The following is a 16084-nucleotide window of genomic DNA, read 5'->3' as shown; positions in this document are numbered from 1 at the left end:
GTTTTTCTCTTGCTGCCTTTAGAATCCTCTCTTTATCTTTAACTTTTGTCATTTTTATTATAATATGCCTTGGTGTAGGTCTGTTTTGGGTTTATCTTGTTTGGGAGTGTCCCTGTGTAGCTTTAATATTTTTGGTGTGAGGGCTGTTTTTAGTGTGGATGTGTGTGGCTGTCTCTGTGCTTCCTGTACCTGGATATGTTTCCTTGTCTAAGTTTGGGAAGTTTTCAGCCATAATTTCTTCAAATACATTTTCATTCCCCTTTCCTCCTTCTTCCCCTTCTGGAATCCCTATTATGCATAGATTAGCACATTCTATACTATCCCATAGGTCTCATATTGCTTTCATTTAAGAAATTTTTTATTTTATATTGGAGTATCATTGATTAACAATGGTGTGTTCGTTTCAGGTGTACAGCAAAATGATTCAGTTATACATATACAAGTATCTATTATTTTTCAAATTCTTTTCTCATATAGGTTATTACAGAATGTTGAATAGAGTTCCTTGTGCTATATGGTAGGTCCTTGTTGGTTATCTATTTTAAATATAACAGTGTGTTTGTGTCAATCCCAAACTCCCAATCTATCCCTCCACTTCCCCTCCCCCTCCCCCCAGTAATAATAAATTTGTTCTCTAAATATGTGAGTCTGTTTCTATCTTGTAAATAAGTTCATTTGTATCATTTTTTTTTTCATTTTTTTTCATTTGGCCTTCTGTCTGCTGTCCTGATTGGGTACTTTCCATCATTCTATCTTCCAGGTCATTTACTCATTCTGCTATTCATTGCCTTTAGCTCAGCTTTTGTCTCAGCAAATGAGTTTCCTAATTTTTCTTGGTTCTTCTTTATAGTCTCTAGTTCCTTTTTACAGTACTCTGCATTTCTGTCAATAGCCTTTCTTAATTGCTTCAGTATCTTCATTATCTCCTTTATGAAATCAGTGTCTATTAGACTTAAGAGGTCTGTTTCACTGTTTGTTCTTTCAAGGGAATTCTCTTGGTCTTTTAACTGGAAGTGGTTCCTCTGCTTCTTCATTTTACTTATATTTCTCTTATTTTGGGGGTTTAGGAGAAACAATTATCTACTATGGTCTTAGAGGGTTATATATATGTGGGAGTGTCCCTGTGTAGCTTTAATATTTTTGGTGTGAGGGCTGTTTTCAGTGTGGATGTCTGTCGCCCCTTTCCTCGGTGTGTGCTGACCATTACGCCCTTGATAGGGACTGTGCAGATGAGGTGATTGGTGCTCTGTCCTGGGGTTTTCGGTGGCATCAGCAGCTCACGTGTACCCCCAGAGCACATGATGGAAATTGTGACAGTTCAAGACCTCTCCTGGAGTCCAGGAGTCCAGCGGCAGCGGCTTGCAACCATTCCTGTAGCCCGGGGGTGGGGGTGGGATGGTGGCTTGCGATTGTTCCTGGAGCTTGTAGCCTTATGTAAGTTTAGGGAGTTAGACAAAGCTCAGGTGGGCTGGGCCTTCTCTCAGCAAATGCCCTTCCTCTTGGGCCTCATCACATCATTCACTGAGCCTGGAACCTTCACTAAAGATCCTTCCAGGAGGGGAATAGCCACCCCACTATCTCTGGGCAACTGTGAAAGCACAGCCTGCTCCTTTAGGTGGCCACTGCATTAACTGGTACTGATTTGATGCAAAGGCAGCATCCAATTTCAGGATAAGGGCAGGCTTAACTTCACCCGGACAAGAGGCTGGTGAGTGGTGACGGTGCTGTGCTGGGTAGCCTTCAGGCATTGTGAGATGAGGTAGCTCCAAACTTACAGGAAAACAAGGATACAGCGACCAGTCACGCTGTCATTCTGCATGCTGGGATTCCCCCAGGTATTCCTGCAGCACATGCTCTGGATCTTGTCTTTCTGGTCACATTGTGAGCTCTTCAAGGGCAGAGAATGGGTCTTCAGCATCTTTACCTGCAGTGGCTAACAGAATGCCAGACCCATTCCAGACCCAACAAAATTTGATAAATATGAAAATGCATTAATTAATGGATGGGCAGATCAGGGGGTTTCAGACTATGTAAACTGCCTGCCTGAGTGGCTATTTCACATAATGTGCTTTCAGAATTCCCTGAAGACACATGCCATTTCAAAAACTAATTCTGAAAAGCAGAAAAGATGTTCTCCAGCACAAAACTGACTCCATCAAAACTGTCAAACCCAACAACGCATTAAACATGCTTCAATTCCTCATTCATTCAGTGAACACTTACTGACTCTTCATTACATGTCAAGCACTATGCCAAGTGCTGGAGACAAGAAGAGATAAGATGTGGTCTCTCGCGAGGCTGGGCATCGATCACTTCTTTTTAAACTTCCTGTTGTGGTTGTGATGTGCAGCCAGGGTGGAGAAGGGCTGGCCAGAAGGACCCTCTGCTCACCGCCCTCAGCCTGCAGAGTACAGAGGGCACACCCACCCCATTCTGGGACCACCCACCAACTCCTCTTTTTTCCTCCCGATTTCTGCCTTTTTCTCTCTCAGCCTGTCAAAATCTCAGACTGAAGCACTTACTGATTTTTTGCAACTACTGAATAATGTTTCTCTTCTTTATGGTAACCTTAAAACTAAAATAGAAATTTTTTAATTGAATGAAATATTCTTTAAAGTCTATAGTGCTTTATAATTTTCAAAAGTTTCATATACATGATTTCATATAATCCCATAATAACCCCTTTTTTCTCCTACCCCTGTGTTGCCCCTCCCTTCCCTCTCCCTACTGGTAACCACTAGTTTGTTCTCTATATCTGTGAGTTTACTTCTTTTGTTTTATTCACTAGTTTGTTGTATTTTTTAGGTTCCACATATAAATGATGTCATACAGTATTTGTCTTTCTCTGTCTTATTTCACTGAGCATACATAATGCCCTCTAAGTCACTCCATGTTGCTGCAAATGGAAAAATTTCATTCTTTTTTATGGCTGAGTAGTATTCCAGTATGTGTGTGTGTACATATATATGTATATATGTTTGTGTGTGTATCTTCTTTACCCATTCATCTGTTGATGGACATTTAGGTTGCTTCCATACATTGGCAATTGTAAATAATGCTGCTGTGAACACCGGGGTGCTTGTTTCTTTTTGAATTAGTGTTTTGGGGTTTTTTGGATATATATCCAGGAGTGGAATTGTTGGGTCATATGGCAGTTCTACTTTTAGTTTGTTGAGAAACCTCCATACTGTTTTCCACAGTGACTGTACCAAATTTCACTCCTACCAACAGTGTACAAGGGCTCCCTTTTCTTCACCTTCTTGCCAACGTTTGTTACTTGTGTTCTTTTTTTAAATTAATTTTTATTGGAGTATAGTCACTTTACAATGTTGTTGGTTTCTGCTGTGCAGCAAAATGAATCAGTTATATGTATCCATACATCCACTCTTTTTTACATTTCCTTCCCATTTAGGTCACCACAGAGCACTGAGGTCACCACAGAGCACTGAGTAGAGTTCCCTGTGCTATACAGTAGGTTCTCATTAGTTATCTCTTTTATACATAGTAGTGTATATATGTCAATCCCAATCTCCTAACTCATCCAACCCTCTCCTTCCCCCCTTGATAACTGTAAGTTTGTTCTCTCCATCTGTGACTCTATTTCTCCTTTACAAATAAGTTCATCTGTACCATTTTTCTAGATTCCACACTTTTCTCTTTCTGACTTACTTCACTCTCTATGACAATCTCTAGGTCCATCCACGTCTCTGCAAATGGCACTATTTTGTTCCTTTTTATGGCTGAGTAATATTCCATTGGACATATGTACCATATCTTCTTTATTCCTCTGTCAATGGACATTTAGGTTGCTTCCATGTCCTGACTATTGTAAATAGTGCTGTAGTGAACATCAGGGTGCATGCATCCTTTAGAATTCTGGTTTTCTCCAGATATATGCCTAGGAGTGGAATTGCTGGGTCATGTGATAGCTCTAGTTTTAGTTTTTTAAGAACCTCCACACCATTCTCCATAATAGCTGTACCAATTTACATTCCCACCAAAAGTGTAGGAGGGTTCCCTTTTCTCCATACCCTCTCCAGCATTTACTGTTTGTAGACTTTTTGATGATGGCCAACCTGACCAGTATGAGGTGATACCTCATTGTAGTTTTGATTTGCATTTCTCTAATAATTAATGATGTTGAGGAGCTTTTCATGTGTTTGTTGGCAATCTGTATGTCTTCTTTGGAGAAATGTCTATTTAGGTCTTCTGCCCATATTTTGATTGGGTTGTTTGTTTTTTTTTGATATTGAGCTGCAAGAGCTGTTTGTATATTTTGGAAACTATTCCCTTGTCAGTTGCTTCGTTTGCAAATATTTTCTCCCATTCTGAGGGTTGTCTTTTTGTTTTGTTTACGGTTTCCTTTGCTGTGCAAAAGCTTTTAATTAGGTCCTGTTTATTTATTTTTGTTTTTATTTTCATTACTGTAGGCAGTGGATTGGAAAAGATCTTACTGTGATTTATGTCAAAGAGTGTTCTTCCTATATTTTCCTCTAAGTGTTTTATAGTATCCAGCCTTACATTTAGGTCTTTAATCCATTTTGAGTTTATTTTCATGTATGGTGGTAGGGAATGTTCTAATTTCATTCTTTTACATGTAGTTGTCCAGTTTTCCCAGCACCACTTATTGAAGAGACGATCTTTTCTCCATTGTATATTCTCACCGACTTTGTCATAGATTAGGTGACCATAGGCGCATGGGTTTATCTCTGGGCTTTCTATCCTTGTGTTCTTTTTGATGATAGCCATTCTGACTGGTGTGAGGTGAGATCTCATTGTCGTTTTGATTCACATTTCCATGATGATTAGTGATGTTGAACTAGAATAGAATATTTTAAATCTGGCCTTTTCAAAAACAAAACCTAAAAAGTGTTTCTTTTAAACTGCAAGCTCATCGACCCAAAACATATTTATTAAATGCATATTATGTTTAGGACAACTAGGAACTCTAAGGCAATAGGAACAGTCCCAATCTTCTGTTTAAACTTTTGTCCTAAATTGAAATTTTTTCTATGGTTAAATGTTCTCAGGGGAAAAAAGGTACTAATTGCTCTTGGAGTTGTTGTCCTTTTAGTACTGAATAAGGCCTCATAATATGAAAAGGGTGTCTCAGGACCTAGCACTGTCTGAAATAGAGAATCTATAAGCCCAGGTTCCACAGGCTTGACTTCCATTCCATAATGAGTAATTGATTCTGAGTGGTCTCTTAAGGGACCAGTGGTCCTTGTTTGCCCAGGACTGAGAGGTTGGCAGAGTCTCTGCAAAGCAGGACTGCTGGTCTCCCTAATGATCACCTCTCCTCTCGCCACCAAAGTTCTTCTCTCAGAAATGAAGATACTAAATACAGAGAACCCCAGACATAAATCATATTGCAAGTTCAAAGATTTCATTGTAAGATGGATTATTCCACACACTCCATGCCAATGGTGATGTATACCATTTTTGCTGGTGTGCAAGATGGGTATTTTTCTTGGTCTTGCACCTCAAAATATTCCTGTTGGAGACAGACCCTGACAGATTTTAGGCACCTACATTTCTCTTCCCTCTATCCACTATCTAATATTCCTCCTGGGACAGCAAAGTAGGGTTACCACAAGGTTCCCTGGTTAAACTGGGGTAAGCCTCCTATGCTGGCACAAAAGTGCTACTTCTTAACTTCCATTGTCTCACATAAGGACTAGAGCTCAGGTTCTGAGCAGCATCAGGACCACACAAACTATTTAAGGGACAAGCACATCATTTCACATTTCATTGTCCAAAGAGACGCACCAGCAGGATACCTCATAGAAAGATCCACGGCCATTGGCTCTCTTGGGACCGTCTTGGGTTCAAATCTCAGCTCAAGCACTAAGTCTGTGACTCCGGGCCAGTTAGCAGCCATCTTCCTGATTCTGTTTCCTCATCTCTAAAAGGAGGTTAATCTTACCTGCACTGTTAGGAACGAAGATCAGAAATCAAACCAAAAACATCCAAGCACCTGACATGTAGTACAAATTGAACGTGTGATGCTCAAATTTTAAGCAAGTAAAACCTTGTACCCATTTGTTAAAACACACACAAAATACACACACATGCTTCAGAACGGCAAGTCTGACACAAACAAAAAGCACTTCTTTTTAGAAATATTTCCTTTATGTAGAAATGCAGTATTGATTTAGTAAGAAACTCATTTTTAACCATCTGATTTGAACAAATTCTCTCCTCCCAAAGTATTTGATTGAGGGTACAACATTGTAGCATATATTTTATTATTATCATTATTATCTTCCATAACATTTAATACCACGTTTCTTTCTCGCACATAGAATATCACCCAATAGAAGTTTCCCAAAGGAGCCACAGCACATTCATTACAAAGATAGAAAGGAAACCGTTTTTCAATCTCTGCTTTCTAATAGGATGATTCAACTAAAACAATGTCGGATTTAATCAGCTATGAAAATGAAAAAAAAATGGAGACCAGCCCGAGTGAACATCATGGGCTGTGATCATGAACACCTCTGAGAAGTAAGGGGAGAAAAGAGAAATATCTGCCTCTTCTTCCCAAACTTCAATATAACTTTAAATTACTTTAAAAATATTTATAAAAAGATATCCCTCTGCCTTAATGGTGTGAAATCTGGGTGTCTTCTCAGGGCCATGCCTGGGCCAGCAGATGGCACATATGCAATGGAAAACAGTAGCCTCTCTGAGACTTCTGGTATGTGCACAGGAGACTTTCTGATTTCCAATCTTGGCTCATTTCAGAAGAAAGAAGGGTTACATCCCTGGCGGGGGTGGGTGGCGGGGGAAACGCAGCCACCTTCAGGGCACGTGCCTGACCTCCAGTCCATTCAAGTGTCCATTCACAGTCTTCCAGGCTCATTGAATTTTCAGTATTCTGCAAACCTCCCTCCACACGGTCCCTCCCCGGCAGTCTTCTGAGTGTAGTTAATGTGTTTGAGAACAGTAATGTCACAAGGCAAGGGACTGGGGGCTTCCGAAGGAACAACCGTCTTGCATATGTTCCGGAAGACAAGTCATCTCAGCTTTACCTTCTAACTTCTGGAGCAGACGCCCGGGTTCCCAACATCCAGATTTCAGTGGTTGGAGATCATGCCAGAAAAGTGAAGACCCAGCTAGCCCAGAATGGACTGTCTCTGCAGTTCTAGCACATTCTCCACACACCTCCATACTACTCAAATGTCCTAGAAAGTATTAAATCAACTGGACATGGCTGATTCAATGGTACAAAAAAAAGCTTTATAAAAATACTCCCTGCACTTAAAAAATCAAAACAAAATAGATGCATGTAAACATCACCTCTAAGTCACTGGAGAACCCTGGAGTCTTTTTATCTCCTCTGTCCAGTGATTTGCAGTCTTATGTGTTCAGCTTTTGTTTGTTTCTTTTCTTTGGAGGTATCAATCTATTTTTTTCTTATTAACAGAGTTCAGAGTCTGAGGCCGCCTTTGATTATGAGCTTGTGGTTTGATTGGCAGGAACAGTATGATCAGGAGACTGATAATGTGTAAGTAAAAGTACATGGACCTAGGAATAAACACACAAATTATATTTCAAACAAGGGTGTATGTGGGAAATGTCACATGAGGCAATTACATCACCTTTTGGCACTGGCGGACCTGACTGCACTCAGGCTCGCCTTGATCCACTCCACAGATAACTCCCTTTGGTGGGTGAGTGGGCCAGGGATGGACCAAAACCACAAAGCTGGGCAGAGCAAACCAACCAGCCCATCTGCAGACAGACGTATGGCAATGTCCCACTGACGTAATAAGCAGATGGAGAGAGTTAACCCTGACAGCTAGAAACCCACCATATTAAAAGTCTAAGGATGCATGGAATGAAATTGAAGCCCTACCCTATGTTCCCCAAACACAAACGCAACTGACCCTTTAGCCAATGTGCTCCACTAAGTGTCAGGGGTTCCTGTAGATATTATGAGCCTGAGGAATCCAGATTTCAAAAGCCTACTCCATAACTCGATTTTCATCCAAACTAAAACAAGTTTTGCTTTCGAGGTTTGTGGACTTATTGCATAAGTGTGATACTGGACACAGGGTAGATGCTCAATACATACTGTACACCTCAATGAATGCAAGTAATTAGAAAGCAGCTGTTATAAAATTGTTCTATATCCATTTGGGAAAACTGAACTTACACTTTCTCCAATGCTTTTTCAAGGGCAAAGGAAAATAATGTTAAGGGGCAGGGGACCCACAATTGATTTACATATAATTCCCCAGCTTTTGTGATCATAATGTCAGGTCTATATAGAATAGTTAAAAACTTCAGCAGAAGCAAACATATCTTCATTTCTTCTTTCAATAAGCATTTACTGCCTAGGATGTACGAAGCATTGAACTGGGATCTACAAAAAGGCAAAGACCCCACCCCTCCTTTTGGGAATGGAAAAGAAGAGACGTATAGACACAATGGTAGTAATTAGCAGAGGGGTGAAGAGCCACAGGTAAGTGACCATCTGATTTACTATTTAAACCAGGACATTAATGAGGGTGAATGACAGCTCTACAGAGAAACACACTGGTTCAGCAAGTGTAAGCTGGGATTCTCACAGGCACACCCCAGGCAGAGGGAACTCCAGCTTTCAGAGTCTGCTCTCGTAAAATGTACTTTGTTCTTGCATTTTGCCTTAATCTTTTACATGTGGCCAAATCTACACTGGAGCAATTTTGTTAGATTAAAGCCAAATATTCTGGAAGTCAAGGGAGAAAAACTTCAACTTCCCAGGGAGGTTTAGTAACCTATTCTGACACTCCATACTTCTCTCAAATTTTAAGCAATACTTCCATCTTTTTGTTATGGAAAAACTCAGCTAACATTTATAGAGCATGCTAGGACTAAACTAGGTACTCCAGATACACAGATGAATAAAGCATAGTTCTACTCTCAAGGAGTTTGCTATCTACAAAAATTCCTACACAAATTCTAACATTCTTATACATTGAATTTAATAAAGTGCTATCTAGTTAAAGACAACAACATATGAGATTTTGCTTTTGAAAATGATTTCATAGAAAGGTTCTGCTCTGGCTAAATGTTTGTGTCCTCCCCCAAATTCATACGTCGAAGCCCTGACTTCCAATCTGATGGTATTTGGAGAAGTAGACTTTGGGTGGTAATTTGGTTTAGATGAGGCAATGATGGTGGGCCCCCCATGACAGCATTAGTACCCTTATTAGAAAATAAAGGCAAATCAGAGCGTGAGCCATCTTTCTCTGTGTCCCTCTCACTGTCCCTCACCCCATCTCTTTTGCTGTCCTTGTCTCCCTCGGTCTCTCTCTCTGCTATGTGAGGACACAGTGAGAAGGTAGCCTTCTGCAAGCCAGAAAGAGAGCTTTCATCGGAAACCAAATCTGCTGGCATCTTGATCTTGGACTTCCCAGCCTCCAAGATTGTGAGACATAAATGTCTGCTGTTTAAGTCACCCAGTCTATACTATTTAGCCATAGCAGCCTGAGCTAAGACAACTTCGTTCTTTTTTTAAAAAATTTATTGGATTATAGTTGCTTTACAATGTTGTGTTAGTTTCAGGTGTACACCAAAGGGATTCAGTTTTATATATATATATATACACATACATTTTTATTCTTTTCTCATATAGGTTATCACAGAATATTGAGTAGAGTTCCCTGTGCTATACAGGAGGTCCTTGTTGGTTATCAATTGATATCTTATAATATAGTAGTGTTTGTATGTTAATCCCAAGCTCCTGATTTATCCCCCCAACCTACATTTCCCCTTTGGTAAATGTAAGTTTGTTTCTGATATCTGTAAGTCTTTCTGTTTTGTAAATAAATTCATTTGTATCATTTTTTAAAATTAGATTCTAGATATGGGTGATATCATATGATATTTGTCTTTCTCTGTCTGACTTCACTTAGTATGACATCTCTAGGTCCATCCATGTTGCTGCAAATAGCATTATTTCATTCTTTTTTTATGGCTGAGTAGTATTCACTGTATATATGTACTACATCTTCTTTATCCATTCCTCTGTAAAGGGACATTTTATGTTGCTTCCATGTCTTGGCTATTTTAAATAGTGCTGCAATGAACATTGGGGTGCATGTTCCTTTTCAAATTATGGTTTTCTCCGGATATATGCCCAGGAGTGGGATTTCTATTTTTAGTTTTTTAAGGAATCTCCAGACTGTTCTCCATAGTGGTTGTACCAATTTACATTCCTACCAACAGTGTAGGAGGGTTCCTTTTTCTCCATACCCTCTCCAGCATTTAGTGTTTATAGACTTTGATGATGGACATTCTGACTGGTGTGAGGTGATTCCACATTGTAGTTTTGATTTGCAGTTCTCTAATAATTAGTGATGTTGAGCATCTTTTCATATACTTTTTGGCCATCTGTATTGCTTCTTTGGAGAAATGTCTATTTAAGTCTTCTGCCCATTTTTTGATTGGGTTGTTCGTTTTATGGGTTTTTTTTTTGACATAGAGCTGCATGAGCTGTTTGCATATTCTGGAGATTAATCCCTTGTCAGCTGCTTCGTTTGCAAATATTATCTTCCATTCTATGGGTTGTCTTTTTGTTTTATGGTTCCTTTTGCTGTACAGAAGCTTTTAAATTTAATTAGGTCCCATTTGTTTATTTTTGTTTTTATTAGGAGGTGGGTCCAAAAAGATATTGCTGCAATTTATGTCAGAGTGTTGTGCCTATGTTTTCTTCTAAGAGTTTTATAGGTCTTTGATGCATTTTGAGTTTCTCTTTGCATATGGTGTTAGAGAATGTTCTGATTTCATTCTTTTACATGTAGCTGTCCCATTTTCCCAGCACCACTTATTGAAAAGACTGTCTTTTCTCCATTGTATATTCTTGCTTCCTTTGTCGTAGATTAATTAACCATAGGTCTGTGGGTTTATTTCTGGGCTTTCTATCCTGTTCCATTGATCTATATGTCTTTTTTTGTGTGTCAGTACCATAGTGTTTTGATTACTGTAGCTTTGTAAGTATAGTCTGAACTCAGGGAGCCTGATTCCTCCTGCTCCGTTTTTCTTTCTCAGGATTGCTTTGGCTATTTGGGGTCTTTTGTGTCTCCATACGAATTTAAAGGTTTTTGTTCTAGTTCTGTGAAAAATGTCATTGGTAATTTGGTAGGGATTGCATTGAATCTGTAGATTGTCTTGGGTAGTATAGTCATTTTGACAATATTGATTTTTCCAATTCCAATAACATGGTATATATCTTTCCGTCTGTTTGTGTCATCTTTGATTTCTTTCATCAGTGTCATAGTTTTCTGAGTACAGGTCTTTTGTCTCCTTAGGTAGATTTATTCCTATGTAGTTTGTTTTTTTTGATGCAATGATAAATGGGATTGTCTCAATTTCTTTTTCTGGTCTTTCGTTGTTAGTGTACAGGAATGCAAGAGATTTCTGTGTATTAATTTTGTATCCTGCAACTTTACTGAATTCATTGATGAGCTCTAGTAGTTTTCTGGTAGCATCTTTATGACTTTCTATGTATAGTATCATGTCATCTGCAAACAGTGACAGTGTTACTTCTTCTTTTCCAATTTGGGTTCCTTTTATTTCTTCTTTTCTCTGATTGACATGACTAGGACTTCCAAAACTATGTTGAATAAAGGTGGCAACAATGGACATCCTAGCCTTGTTGCTGATCTTAGTGGGAATGCTTTCAGCTTTTAACCATTGAGAATGATGTTAGCTGTAGGTTTGTCATATATGGCCTTTATTATGTTGAGGTAAGTTCCCTCTATTCCCACTTTCCGGAGAGTTTATATCATAAATGGGTGTTGAATTTTGTCCAAAGCTTTTTCTGCATCTATTGAGATGATCATATGGTTTTTATTCTTCAGTTTGTTAATGTGGTGTATCACACTGATTGATTTGTGGATATTGAAAAATCCTTCCATCCCTGGGATAAATCCCACTTGATCATGGTGTATGATCCTTTGAATGTGTTGTTAGATTCAGTTTGCTAGTATTTTGTTGAGGATCAGTGATATTGGCATGTAATTGTGTGTGTGTGTGATGACTTTGTCTGGTTTTGTTATCAGAATGATGGTGACCTCATAGACTGAGCTTGGGAGTGTTCCTTCCTCTGCAATTTTTTGGAAGGGTTTCAGAAGGATATGTGTTTAACTATTCTCTAAATGTTTGATAGCATTTACCTGTGAAGCCATCTGGTCCTGGAATTTTGTTTGTTGGAAGTTTTTAATTGCTGTTTCAGTTACAGTACTTGTGATTGGTCTATTCATATTTTCTATTTCTTCCTGGTTCAGTCTTGGAAGGTTGTACCTTTGTAAGAATTTGTCCATTTTATTAGCATATAGTTATCTGTAGTAGTCTCTTTTGTATTTCTGTGCTGTCAGTTTAACTTCTCCTTTTTCATTTCTAACTTTATTGATTTATAGAGTCCTCTTCCTTTTTTTCTTGATGAGTCTGGATAAAGGTTTATCAATTTTGTTTATCTTCTCAAAGAACCTGCTTTTAGTTTCACTGATCTTTGCTAATGTTTTCGTCTCTATTTCATTTATTTCTGCTCTGATCTTTATGATTTCTTTCCTTCTGCTAACTTTGGGTTTTCTCTGTTCTTTCTCTAGTTGCTTTAGGTGTAAGGTTAGGTTGTTTGAGATTTTTCTTGTTTCCTAAGGTAAGACTGTATTGCTATAAACTTCCCTCCTATAACCGCTTTTGCTGTGTCCCATAGGTTTTGGGTCATTGTGTTTTCATTGTCATTTTTTTGGATTTCCTCTTTGATTTCTTCAGTGATCCATTGGTTGTTTAGTAACATATTGTTTAGCCTCCACATGTTTGTTTCTTACAGTTTTTTTCCTGTAATTGATTTCTAATTTCAAGTGTTGTGGTTGGAAAAGATGCTTGATATGATTTCAATTTTCTTAAAATTACCAAGGTGTGACTTGTGACCCAAGATGTGATCTATCCTGGAGAATGTTCCATCTGCACTTCAGAAGAAAGTGTATTCTGCTGCTTTTGGATGTAATGGTCTACAAATATCAATTAAGTCCATCTGTTCTAATGTGTCACTTAAGGCCTGTGTTTCCTTATTGATTTTCTCTCTGGACGATCTGTCCATTGACGAAAGTGGGGTGTTAAAGTCCCCCACTATTATTGTGTTACTGTCGATTTCTCCTTTTATGGCTGTTAACATTTGCCTTATCTATTGAGGTGCTCCTATGTTGGGTGCATACATATTTACAATTGTTATATCTTCTTCTTGGCTTGATCCCTTGATCATTTTGTAGTGTTCTTCTTTGTCTCCTGTAACAGTCTTTATTTTAAAGTTTATTTTGTCTGACATGAGTATTGCTACTCCAGCTTTCTTTTGATTTGCATTTGCGTGGAATACCTTTTTCCATCCCCTCACTTTCAGTCTGTATGTGTCCCTAGGTCTGAAGTGGGTCTCTTGTAGACAGCATATATATGGATCTTGTTTTTGTATCCATTCAGCCAGTCTATGTCTTTTGGTAGGAGCATTTAATCCATTTACATTTAAGGTAATTATCAATATTAATGTTCTTATGGCCATTTTGTTGTTTTAGATTTGTTTTTGAAGGTCTTTTTTTCCTCCCCTTCCTCTTTTGTTCTCTCTCTTGTGATTTGATGTCTATCTTTATTGTTGTGTTTGGACTGCTTTTTCTTTTTTTGTGTATCTGTTGTAGAGTTTTGGCTTATGGTTCCCATGAGGTTTTGATATAGCAGTCTATTTTTGTACAAGATTGTTTTAAGTTGCTGGTCACTTAATTTCCAATGCATTTCCAATATCCTGCATTTGTGCTCTCCTCTTCTCACAATTGGCTGGTTTTGATATCATATTTGTGTGCAGATGATTTCCTACCTTTACTTTATGTTTGCCTTTACTGATGAGCTTTCCCATTCTTAATTTTCTTGATTCTAGTTGTGGCCTTTTCTTTTCTGCCTAGAGAAGTTCCTGTAGGATTTGTTATAAAGCTGGTTTGGTGGTGCTGAATTCTCTTAGCTTTTGCTTGTCTGTAAAACTTTTTCTCTGTTGAATCTGAATGAGAGCCTTGCTGGGTAGGCTATTCTTGGGTGTAGGTTTTTCCCTTTCATCACTTTACATAATATACCACTCCTTTCTGGCCTGCAGAGTTTCTGAGTTTCAGCTCATAACCCTATGGGGATTCCCTTGTATGTTATTTGTTACTTGTCCCTTGGTGCTTTTAGTATTTGTTGTCTTTAGTCTCAGTGTGTTCCTCCTTGGGTTTATCTTGTATGGGACTCTCTGCATTTCCTGGACTTGATTGTTTCCTCTCTCATGTTAGGGAAGTTTTCAGCTATAATCTCTCCAAATATTTTCTCAGGCCCTTTATCTCTCTCTTCTCCTTCTGGGACCCCTATGATGTGAATGTTTGTGCATTTAATGTTGTCCCAGAGGTCTCTGAGACTGTCCTCACTTCTTTTCATTCTTTATTCTGTTTCACGGCAGTGATTTCTACCATTCTGTATTTCAGCTTACTTATTTGTTCTTCTGCTTCAGTTATTCTGCTCTCGATCCCTTCTACTTTATTTTTCATTCCAGTTATTGTATTGTTCATTTCTGTTCGTTTGTTCTTTAAATCTTCTAGCTCTTTGTTAAACATCTCTTGTAACTTCATCTGTGCCTCCATTCTTTTTCTGAGATCTTGATCATCTCTACTATCATTACTCTAAATTCTTTTTCAAGTAGGTTGCCTATGTCCACTTCATTTAGTTGTTCTTGTCAGTTTTTATCTTGTTCCTTCGTCTGGAACATATTTCTCTGCTGTCCCATTTTGTCTAAATTTCTGTGTTTGTGGTCGTCTTTCTGCTGGCTGGAGGATCATAGCTCCTCTTGCTTCTGGTGTCTGCCCTCTGGTGGGTGAGGCTGGTCTTGAGGTTTGTGCAGGCTTCCTGGTGGGAGGGACTGGTGCCTGCCCACTTGTAGGTGGAGCTGCATCTTATCCCTCTGGTGGTCAGGGCCATGTCAAGGGGTGTGTTTAGAGGTGGCTGTGAGCTCAGTATGGCTTTATGCACTCTGCTGATGGGTGGGGCTGTGTTCCTACCCTACTGGTTGTTTGGCCTGAGGCGTCCAAGCACTGGAGCCTGTAGGCTGGTGGGAAGGGCCATGTCTTGATGCCAAAATGGCAACCTCTGCGGGAGTTCACGCTGATCAATATCCCCTGGGGCCTCTGCTACCAGTGTCCTTGCCTCCCCACCCCCAATGAGCCACAGCTGACCCCTGCCTCCCCAGGAGACCCTCCAAGACTTGTAGGTAGGTCCAGCCCCAGCTCCTATGGAGGTACTGCTTTGTGCTGGGTCCCAGGGTACATGAAAACTTGTGCATGCCCTCCAAGAGTGCAGTCTCTGTTTCCCCCAGTCCTGTGGAGCTCCTGTACTCAAGCCCCACAGGCCTTGAAAGCCAAATGCTCTGATGCCAGACCCTCATGCTGGGGAGCCTGACGTGGGGCTCAGGACTCTCATTCTTGTGGGAGAACCTCTGTGATATAATTATTTTCCAGTTTGTGGGTCACCCACCTGACGGGTATAGGATTTATGTCGCAAAAGCACCCCTCCTACCATCTCGTTGTGGCTTCTTCTTTGTCTTTGAATATAAAATGTCTCTTTTGGTAGATTCCAGTCTTTTTTGTTGATGGTTGGTCAGCAGTTAGTTGTGATTTTGGTGTTTTCACAAGAGGAGGTAAGCTCAAGTCCTTCTACTCTATCATCTCTATCATCTTTTCGGAATCACAAGTTCTCTCATAATACATTTAGATGTTCACTTGGGGCTCATTTACAACTTAAAGGAAAAAAATTAGACTAAGAAATTTAAAGCTGGGATTTGTAGTCACTGTACCTTGAAAAGTGACTAGCCAGAAAAATGAAGCCCATCTGACATTTAAATGTCAATCAATCAGGGAAGGGTATCCTGAGAAATGGATTTGCATACAACTACCATTCATTGCCAGTTATTTAAATTATTCCCTAGTGAGGAACAGATCTGGAATGCATCTAGACCCACCTCGACTAAAAAGATGATTCAATTTTTATTTCTTTTGCCAGATTCAGTGATCCTCTTAAGAGTTTCTGA

The 16084-nt window shown here is 39.3% G+C and overlaps 1 protein-coding gene across 1 annotated transcript in view; it reads right to left on the bottom strand.

The window, feature by feature from the left end:
• Positions 1-6134: 6134 nt before the first annotated feature.
• Positions 6135-16084, bottom strand: part of MBOAT1 (membrane bound O-acyltransferase domain containing 1) — a 112606-nt gene continuing 102656 nt past the window's right edge. Inside the window, exon 13 of the mRNA XM_030881300.3 lies at positions 6135-7530. Within this exon, the coding sequence (XP_030737160.1) occupies positions 7404-7530 (127 nt within the window). The 3' untranslated portion in view covers positions 6135-7403. The remainder of the gene's footprint in view (positions 7531-16084) is intronic.

Source organism: Globicephala melas, chromosome 11, assembly GCF_963455315.2.
Source record: "Globicephala melas chromosome 11, mGloMel1.2, whole genome shotgun sequence".
In the NCBI taxonomy this organism is placed as follows: Eukaryota; Metazoa; Chordata; class Mammalia; order Artiodactyla; family Delphinidae; genus Globicephala; species Globicephala melas.
This window is presented reverse-complemented; position numbering and strand designations above follow the sequence as displayed.